The 10,274-nt window shown below is 41.9% G+C and overlaps 1 protein-coding gene across 1 annotated transcript; it reads right to left on the bottom strand.

Moving 5' to 3' along the window:
* Window positions 1-1,409: 1,409 nt before the first annotated feature.
* On the bottom strand, window positions 1,410-8,453 carry meox2b (mesenchyme homeobox 2b). Its single transcript, XM_077008663.1, has 3 exons — window positions 7,425-8,453; window positions 4,256-4,428; window positions 1,410-2,166 (listed from the first exon to the last, which is right to left on the bottom strand). Exons 1-3 carry the CDS (start codon window positions 7,912-7,914, stop codon window positions 1,945-1,947), a joined length of 885 nt encoding a protein of 294 aa, XP_076864778.1. The 5' UTR covers window positions 7,915-8,453; the 3' UTR covers window positions 1,410-1,944.
* Between the last annotated feature and the right edge of the window lie 1,821 nt (window positions 8,454-10,274).

Genomic DNA, 10,274 nt, shown 5'->3' on the forward strand with positions numbered 1-10,274 from the left:
GCAAGAAACCGGATTATTTAGCACCATAGCACAAATAAAACTAAACCCTGTAGCGTATTTCTTCAGGATAATCACCATGGGTAATATTTGTCAGTAACATTATGAAGTTCAAGGAGAATGTGCTTCCCCTTGCTTTTCATTGTCACGACAGACTTTATTAATATACAACTTGAGAACAAAACTAGAAACTTTATTATTTTTACAAAGAAATCTCACAAGAGAATTAGCTTGGCTTCCAGCGTGCATGTCGCCCCGAACCACATGCAAGTCTTTCACAAAAAGCAACAAGCAGTTCTTATTAGAAAACATCCTTACAAATGTGGGGTGCTTGTTTGTATTTGTGCTCATGATGGAGTTTGTGAGTTGTGGCATATTCCTCATACCTAAGTCATGTTTTCCTTGATATATGTTTATTCACATAAGACTTTTTTATATAGATTTCTCTATGTAGAAAGAAATCTGCCAGCCCATATTCATCATGTCTTTGTTTAGACATGGCTAGGATCACTGCAGCTGGGCGCTTGGCTGGCTTTGAGAGGTCATAAATATATTTCCCATTCATTTCTTACAGCCACGAATTGTTTCCTCAAGGGGATTGCTTTGTGTCTCGCTTTGATCACAGTATATCATATACAAACATCTAAATCGGACAGCTAATCAAAACCGTCTTGCACGGAGGAAAATGCATGGCTAGCTTTGACCACAACTGAAAACAAATCCACTTAGCCTGGGCTTTGCCTGTGTGTCAGGGAGACCAGCAAAGCCGCAAATCAAATAAGTTCAAACTTCTGGAGGTATCGAATCACCAGCTGCTCTCATAGTGAGTGAGGACATCTCAAAATTTAGACCACTCGCCAAAATGCCACTCTAAAAATTAGGATGCACACTCACATGGTAGTCATAGAAATGCCAAACCATAATATTAGTTTTTCAACATGTCTTTCCATCGCATTTACATCACATTATTCTCTTTGGAGTCAATGATATTTCCATGGAAAAAGTACTCTAAATGATTTGAGCAATTCTGCAGTAAATTTATTATTGTCATTGCCATGACAAAAACATTTAGAGCTTCAATACCTGTTTATTCAAAAGGTAAAGCATATAGGAAGATATGCCTGTGAGGAAGAGAGCTAGACATTCAAGAGAACAGATGAGGAATGGCAAAAAGAATACAGTTCTCCTGTTTTGTATATTTATCACACTTCATCTTAAAGCAGTCCTCATGTTAGCAGGCATTAAGCAATTAAAGACATTTCAGCCTATTGTAAGATGGTTTGACATTTCATCCTATTCTAACATGGTTTTCTCATGTTAATGCGAAATTGTGCTTTAAAATGCTACATATTGGTATGAAGTTATTATGCATATGTTAGCTCACTTTAAAGTACGAAACATACTAGTGAGGGTTCATTAATTATATTTAATGAGCACAGGCATTAACCACTGTCATTCAGACAGTAAATAGATATTAATTTAGTTACAACAGGCACAAAACTGCATCCAGAATGTTGTTAATGCGTAATGGCAACAATTTAAATCTGAGTACATACAGTAGAAATCAATTAGGGCAATAATTACACAGTGCAAAATTTCTTTCCAAGGCACTTATGTGGAATGTTTTCAACATTCTTTCATTTATTTACAAAACCCAATTTCAGACTATAGCTTACAACTGAACGCATATCCGAGTCCCATGAATCCATCCAGTTTCCCAGTCACACCACACTTTTTAAGTAAAATCTCAGCGTTGAGATGTTGCTGAGATTTTGAATTCTGTTAAGTCGGATGACACACCATCTGTTTAACAGAACAAAACCTAAGAAATCCAAACTGGCCCTAGTGTTACCTATAGCGAAACCTATAGTTTCTAAGGGCCCTGCAGTACTAAGAAAGTTGATTCCTGAGGAAAGCTGTAGCGTTCAGATGGAAGTTTCCAGAAGGTCATAAGTGAGCATGCTCAGAGCTCTGGTCGCTGTCATGACTGTCGTCCTCATTGGCAGGGGAGCCGAGGGGGTGGTGCAGTCCCACCATGCCAGCGAACTCGGAGGGCAGGAGTGTTCCTTTCTTCACGTTACCCAGCTCTTTCTCCCGGGCCGCCGCGCCCTGCTGACCGCCTTTCACTCGTTTCCACTTCATCCTCCTGTTCTGAAACCATACCTTCACCTGCAGGTAGCAAGCAAAACCATGTCGCAGTTCGCTCGGTCAACTCGTATTTCCCTTAAACGGAATGGCACTTAACAAACAATTCAGTTATGTCACGTAGTGCGGGAGCCTAATTAGATGATAAAGCTGTTAATGATACAGAGTAAAGGCAGCCAACTGTACACAGTGTTTACAGGATTAGCCTCATCTCCTAGCAACGCTTGCTAGCTAGAACTGCATCAGGGTAACTCTATGCCATTTTGTGGGTGTATGTGTGAGCAGGCGTGTTCTGATACTTTCGAGAAGGAGCTGTTTTGGCACACACAACCTCTCTCCACTCTCAGACCACCATCACCTCCATAAGAGACTCCGCGTTGCATTGCTATGCGCACATGTATATCTGCACACGGAGGCTGGATTTAAAGGCTTTCCGTAACGAAGCTCTGTTTATGCAGCACTCTCTCGCCCTCTCACTCGCTCACGTTACGCAGCCCCCACGTACGGCTCACGTCACTCACTCACGTTACACGGCCCCCCCGCACACGGCACACACGACCCCCCGGGTTCCCACGCACCGCTCGGCCACCTGCCGGCTGAGCGCGACCCCTCCGTGCAGTCCCGCTTGCTGAGGGACCCTGTGATCCCTCTCACCCTCTGGGTGTTGCGCCCCTCGAGTGTTGGGCAAACGGAGGTGTGGTAACCTGACTGGCAGGGTGGGGGTCTAGCAACGCGTGGTGAGGCTATTTTCACCTGGCCAATAATGTGCTGACGCATGGCTCCAGTCAGCCCACTGGCCTCAGGCCTGCCTCCTTTTCCTGACTCAACAACTTCTTCTGTATTTGTGTCCCTCAGTGGTGATTAAGCTGCTGCCTAAAACGGTCCGAACGGGTCCGGACCCCGAGATGGTAACCGCCCCTACAAGACAGGGCTCTGCCCACAGTAGATTGGGATCTATTTTGGAAAGAGGGTGGTTATTTTAGCTGGAAGACTGCAGGTATTTTAGGGTGAGCTGCAGTGTAAATGACTGGATTAATATGAAGGTTGTCCTAAATTGTAAACACCTTTATGTAATAAAGTCTTGCAAACCTTAACAACTGCCTTTAGAGATCAAACATCACTTGGTGATGTGAATTTGTGCAGCTAATGACAATCATTGTTAGTTATATTCTTCATTTCAGTAACACGAGGGAGCACAACAACCACTGGATGTTGCCACGGGTGGGGTCCAGGAACAACCCACACAGACAGATTTACTGGACCTGTGATGGTCATCTTTGGAAGGCAATGTGAGGAGGGGGTGGGGAACGGGGAACAGGAAGCCTGGAGCCCTAGCTGAGTTGTCTGGCTCCATGGGCCTCGGTTTAGGCCAATTCACTCAAGCTGCGTTTATCCCACAGGGTCCCAGGCTCATGGATGGGTGTTAGGGATTCATAGACTATTCTGGATAAACATGTTCTGCAGCTGATGTGTGATTTATGCTGCAAAGCATTAGGAAAACCAAAGGTAACGCACCGGGGGCATGAAAGGCTCTCGACTAGACCAATGAATTTGGCTCAATTTGTTATACTTAGAATGCAATTGACAGCATGGTCTTTTTTGAAGTACTCAGAATTATAGTGTGTGAAATATGTCACATGTGGGCATGATTTAAAAGGTTTGTTTATATTAGTTAAACGAATAAGGGAGAGAAAATAAAAGGAGTTGTGGTTTACTCAGCTATGACATACACACATGACCCACCCACTATGCTATACACACACTCACTAACATGCCCACACACCCACCCACACACGCAAACAAGCTACACTCAATATCAAAGAGATCCTGTTAGTTGGAATCACTTAGCTAATTAGTGCTAGTCCGATAACAAATTACAAATAATCAAACATTTAAACTGCTGGATTTACAGTGGTGTGAATGTGACTGTGTCTCAGTCTGCTACAAAGTGAATGTAATGCCATGACATTTTCCAGCTATTTTTAACATTTCTTAAAATCATTTAGATTTTTAGCTAACTTTGTAGCAGTTAAAAAAAATTTTTCAAAGCAGCTTTTTTTGTTTTGTCTGTAAGTAACTTTAACCCAAAACACAGGTTCAGTCTGTAGCATACTTGTCTCTCTGTGAGGTCAAGGTTGACAGCGATTTCGTAACGTCTTAGCCGTGTCAGATAGTTGTGGTGGGCAAACTCGGACTCCAGCTCACGGATCTGCTCCTTGGTGAACGCTGTGCGCTCCTTCCTCGGCTTGCTGCTCGTGTCTGACTTATAGCTCCCGTCTTGGGAATCTGAAATGAGAAACAGAACATTTTCCAGCTGAAGGAAAAAATAGAATATGAACGAATGAAAAAAGTTCAGAAAAGCCCCCCCCCCCCCCCCCAAAAAAAAATGGTGTGATAAACTACAGAAGCCGAAATGAAATGGAAGTAAAATGAGGGCTAAACAATTAGGGCTTCCAGTCAGCTTTTATTATGGCGATATTGGTCATGTGTGTGGAGAGGCAGTAGAGGCCAAGGCCGGTGCATGGGGAAGTGCTCTCAGGTCTGGCCTAAATCAACAACGCTCCCCTGATATCACTCTCATTTACACAGCACCATGTTCTCCTTTACTGTCCCTTATGCCCTGAATGTAAGTTATTATCTGTAGAGTCATTTATAGGTTTTAACAATGATGCAGATTAATTATGAATGTTGATAATGATAAGAATGTTATAATACTGCAAGCATATGCCATTATTTGTTTTATTTTTTTAGTAAAATCAGAATTTTATTTGACATATATCAAATATGCATATTTATATGTTTATATATATATATATATATATATATATATATATATATATATATATATATATATATATATATATATATATATATATATATATATATATATATGTGAAGGTTTAAATGTGCAGATGCTGAGACCTAACAAAAAAATATCTGGGCAGTAAAGTTCTTTTTAACTACATACCATTCTATTAAAAAACATGTTGTTAGAGACATTTATTAAAAGAATGGTGGCACCCAATAGCTGTGGACGTCTCTATGACCAACGCCAGGCTTTTCAGCACCAATAAATTAGGTGGGTTGTAATTTTCTTCAGATTGCTTTGATGTGGTCAAGACAACAATATGGTTTCAAAAATTATTTTTCCCCTCAGAAAGTTGAGACAGAGATTTCAGTTCTGTAATTGCGTTCATATTCCTTTCACGAAAACACTTTTGAGGGTTAGTTTTGGTTAAACTTCATAGGAACATTTTGAATATAACAGTTTAAGGCGCTAAAATGTTGGACTCTGATTTATGGACTGTTCCCTCAAACATGGCTTTGATTTTCTGCTGCTAGCTTTCAAATCTTTAAATAATAGATTTGCTGAAAATTCAGAAAATGCCAGCCAATGGCCTTTCTGTTGCTTGATTACGAGTACACAAAGAATGAGACTCCACTATAATTTTTTTCTAAGTGGGCAAATCGCAACAGACATATTCCACATCTCAAATTGAGGGGTGTAATTGCAATTTTCAAATTTGAGCTCTTTTCAAACATGCCTAAAAATAAAGTGACATGGAAGCAGAGTCCCTTCACTGTACGTGAGATTATGATCTCAAGCGCTGTGTTTTATGATCAGTATTATTCTGCACACCTCTCTGCCTGTCAACATTGCTACATTGCTTCCGGAAATATATGACCTGCTGGTGAATAAATGTTAAGCATTAAGGAGGGAAAGTGGATTTGGGACCAAAAGAAGAGTGAAGAGAAACCTTGGAGAAATCCCTCACTGTGATTCCCCTGAGCCATCATCCTTCCACTCTTCTGCCCTGTCACACTACTGGACACTTTTGGAGACTGATTTTCCCTTTGCTGATTCATTTGATTCTACTGAGAGATCACTCTCATACCCTCTTTAAGTACAGAGCTCTAAATTATTCACTATAAACATACTCCTTTTTACAAGCTATAATGTTCTTTACCGTAACTACATTCATATATATATGTATATATGTAGTGCTGGGGTATCAAAGCACAGGTGTGAGCAGTGCATGCATTTAAAAACCAGTTTCACCTGTAGGCCATTAAAGGCCTGAAGGAAAATGTCACAGTGAGTTATACCTCTGAGACTGATGAGAGAGCAACCCAGCACTGCCCCAGAACCTGCCGTTAAAACTCCACTGGCCAACACTGACAGGATTCTTTTGTTTTGCTTAAAAGAATCAGCCCAATTTGTACTTTACAGTAGGTAAGAGTTCGAACGCAGAGAGTAACAAGTGTCAGTTTTAAGGATTAGTTTAATTGAGATGCAGTGACAGGTCCACTGAGTAATGTGTTTGTTTCTTTTTTGGATATAAGGGAGTCTTAGGCATACAGTCTTTAACTGTTATGCTGTGAACATATTGCAATATGAATGTTGACTATATTTGTCTGCAGTTGGGGTATTTTATGATACTGAAACATTTCCAAATAAATACAATCATTATGCAAATAAAAAAAAACTTTACAAATGTTCTGAAATAATTATTTCAATTTTGAGTATATTTTTGTAACATTATAGTCTAAAATATAATTATAGTCTAACACGAGAAGGTTATCTAAATACATTTCTCTTTATATTTATAATATAACCACAATAATAAGATATAAATCGTGCTACTAAGACCTTTTTTTGGCTAAATGTTTTACACAGCGTATCTCAGAAAACAGAACCTAGTCACTTCCGCTCCTTTAGTGGAAATGTGTCTTTGAAAGCAAACAAACAAACACACTCGAGCACGCATAAAACAACAATAAACACCTCCAGATTGCTTGGACTCCTGCCTGTGTGGTAGAGAAGAGTCTCTGCTTGTTCACAACAGGACATGAATGCTTTAAAATGGTGTAAAATCATATTTAAAAATTACACTTTAAAGTCTGTAAAGAAAAATGAATGGATGGATTAAATTTGGAAGTATGTTAACAGCTGAATGATAATTACTGGTTCTGTACTTAAGTTTCCACCCACCTTTTTTGCTTTGATTTACAGCAACAAACACATTAAAAATTTCCTCAATTAAAAATAGAACTTGTCTGCTTTTGTTGGTACTTAGGAACTAAAAAAATTAAATGAAAAAAGAATATATGTGTTGGATCTTTTGTTTGGCAATTTACATCAATTTACTTCTATCAAAGGATTAATAATGATATAGTCATTTTGTATGCAAATAATTTAACTTGTCCTAAAGTTCTATTAAGATCTGGCTTAAAACATGTAGAATAATAAAACTTTATGTAGAAGTGTATGAAGTGCTTACCAGGGCTATCACTCTTCCCTTTACTATTCCTCCTCTCTGGCTCTACAGGTGACATGGTGTGTCGCCCAAAGTCCCCAGACACACCTGATGCCCCCGCAGGGTCACTGTTGCCCAGGGCTTGATTTGCTGTGCACAGACCGTGGCTACCTGGAGCTCCGGATCCGCACAGTTCTGGTGCAGGGGCGTCGGGGTGCGGGAGGCAGAGGCCATGGCGAGCGGCGCCAGGCGAGGTCATCTGCTGGATGTGCCAGGATGGCTGGTGCTGAGGATGATGGGAAAGTTGCTGAGCAGGGTGACCTCGAGCGTGAGGACCCGCGAAGCCACCCTCCTCTCCTGGGTAAGCGCAGGGCGGCGAGGGCCCCGGCAGGTCGGGGTAGGAGACGTGGTCGGAGCGGCCATGCAAGGCCAGGGAGGACTGGGTGAGGGCCGGGTGCAGAGCCTGGCCCGGGCCGTGCGGACTCCGCAGGCAGCCGAAGAGAGAGTGATCCATCTCACTTCAGTCCACACAAATCCACGCTGAAGTACTCCCCTCCAAACACTTGCGCAAAAGACAGAGAGATAAAGAGAGAGAGAGAAAAAAAAACAACTGCGAGAAGAACGAGATGGGGCCTCTGCTCCAGACAGGAGCTGGATGAAAAGCGGGGTAGTGGGAGTGTTAAAAAAAAAAAAAAAAGAGAGGCTGTAAAATGACGGCGCTCCTTCACGGTTCTTCTCGCCTCGTACGCAGGGCTCCCGTAGTCCAGGATTCGGCAGCAGGAGGACCAGGGAGCGGGCGGCGATGAAAGGCAGGGCCTCCGGTAATCCTGAGCATGCGGCCCCGTTGCCAGGCCGAGTGAGGGTAAACACACACAGCCCCACTGGAAGCTGCTCGGGTGACAGACAGGAGAGAAGGAGGGAGGAAGACGAGGCAAAAGACAGACAGAGAGAGAGAGAGAGAGAGAGAGAGAGGGAGTGGGAGAGAGCTATCCTGGGCCTGAGTGTTGGGAATGGGTACTTCTAGAGAAGTGGAAAAGGAGAGAGGAAGAGAGAGAGAGAAAGGGGAGAGAGGGGAGGGTGGGAGGAGGTGGAGGGGTGGATGTTATATATAGGGCGTAACGTGAGAGGGAGGTTGGGTCACTAGCTCCTTGCTACTGACCACATGCTTACGATCTTCCTCCAAAAAGCGAGGGACAATAAATCTGAGGCTGGCCAAGCAGGTCTGGCCTCAGGGAAAAGTGGGCAATTTATTTTGGACCTCAGCTATCTGACCCCACTGGCACAGCTCCTAAGAACCGAGTTGCGTCAGCACGAGGGGCTTGGATGTGCAGTGGAGGACTGGAGGCTTCAGCTGGGTTTGCTTCTGCGTTTGTGCTTAGGAATGTCTGTCTGCTCACCTAGACTGGATCACCTACAACCACTGCATTACCTTGCTTGCATTTTGTAGTAGTCGCCATCTTAATTCATAATCTACTTTATGGGTTTGAGGATGATGATGATGAGGAGGAGGAGGAGGATAATCATCATCAGCTGCTGCTTCTTTATTTACAGTATCGGTGACATCACCACTATCTCTTACTGCAGTAAGACATGTCTCCATTCCTCAAGACTGTTATACACCACGTTAAATCAGGAATTGGAGATCTAGGACTCACGGGCTGTCCAGAAATGGGTTCCAGTAGATAAATAGTAATAAGACTCATGTTGACTCATGTTCATGGATGGAAGACGATGTGTTTTTCTCTTAGATCTCTTACTGATACATAGAAGAGCTTCAACTAGTTTCACCAAATGTTGAGAATTTGAAATGTTGAGCATTTTAATATGATTTTATCAAATATTGTACATTTGCAATTACAAAATGAATGTTATAGGGTGGGTTAGTGGTTCATGTGTTCAGGTTGTTTCAATTTATTTAACTTAATGGGATATTCAACCATAAGCACTGCTAACAAATGAACTGGAATTTCAAACAATATTTTAAATATGATAAATATTTGGTTACCTTTTTATACAGTATCTGAGCTTGCTACTAAATACAAGTTAATAACAATTTATTTCCCCTCCTTATGCCTAAGATGTAATCCTGATGCTCAATTTGATGTATTTATTTGAGCCATGTTTTTCTATATAGAAGGTTACTGGTCTTGCTAAAGATAATAATGAGATATAAAATACAAAAAACTTTCTGAACTTTCTTAAAATCAACCATCCATGCTGTCCTATTGACCATACAGACCAAGCTAACCATAGTGTATCATTGACCATGCTGTGGAATCTATGCATGCTGTGAGCCACCAGACTCCTGAAAGTGAATGGAGAAAGGAAATGAGATTCATTTTAAGAGAAATCACTTTAGCAGAGCACCAAAATCTGATGTGGATGTCATTGCTGCTCAGTGTGGAGGAGCAGCTCTGAGTGCTGCTCCTATATTCATCTCCAAAAAAAGAAAATACAGTGATTGTTTAATAAATTAGGTTAATTAGTGGCTATGTAAAGTAATCCATGTGTACGGAGACACTGGGTGCGAATTAATGCTTGAATAGGCCCAGTTTACGCTTCACTTACTGTGCCATGCTAGTGTCTCATGACCTCTGGGCGGCTATATGACTCTGTCATTCCTTTCTTTCTTTCTCCCTCCCTCCCCCCCTCTTCCCCCAGCAGTCTGAGACCTAAGCCGCTGTAATAGCCGACCGCTAATTTGACGGGTCCCTGCGGAGAAGGGATATTCTGCAGGTGAGTCCTTTTGACCTTGTGGCCAACTCCGTGTGTATTTGTGTGAGTGTATGTGTGCTTGGTTTGTGTGTGTGTGTGTGTGTGTGTGTGTGTGTGTGTGTGTGTGTGTGTGTGTGTGAAGACCTGACTCATTGTATT

This window comes from Brachyhypopomus gauderio, chromosome 6 (genome assembly GCF_052324685.1).
Source record: "Brachyhypopomus gauderio isolate BG-103 chromosome 6, BGAUD_0.2, whole genome shotgun sequence".
NCBI lineage: Eukaryota > Metazoa > Chordata > Actinopteri > Gymnotiformes > Hypopomidae > Brachyhypopomus > Brachyhypopomus gauderio.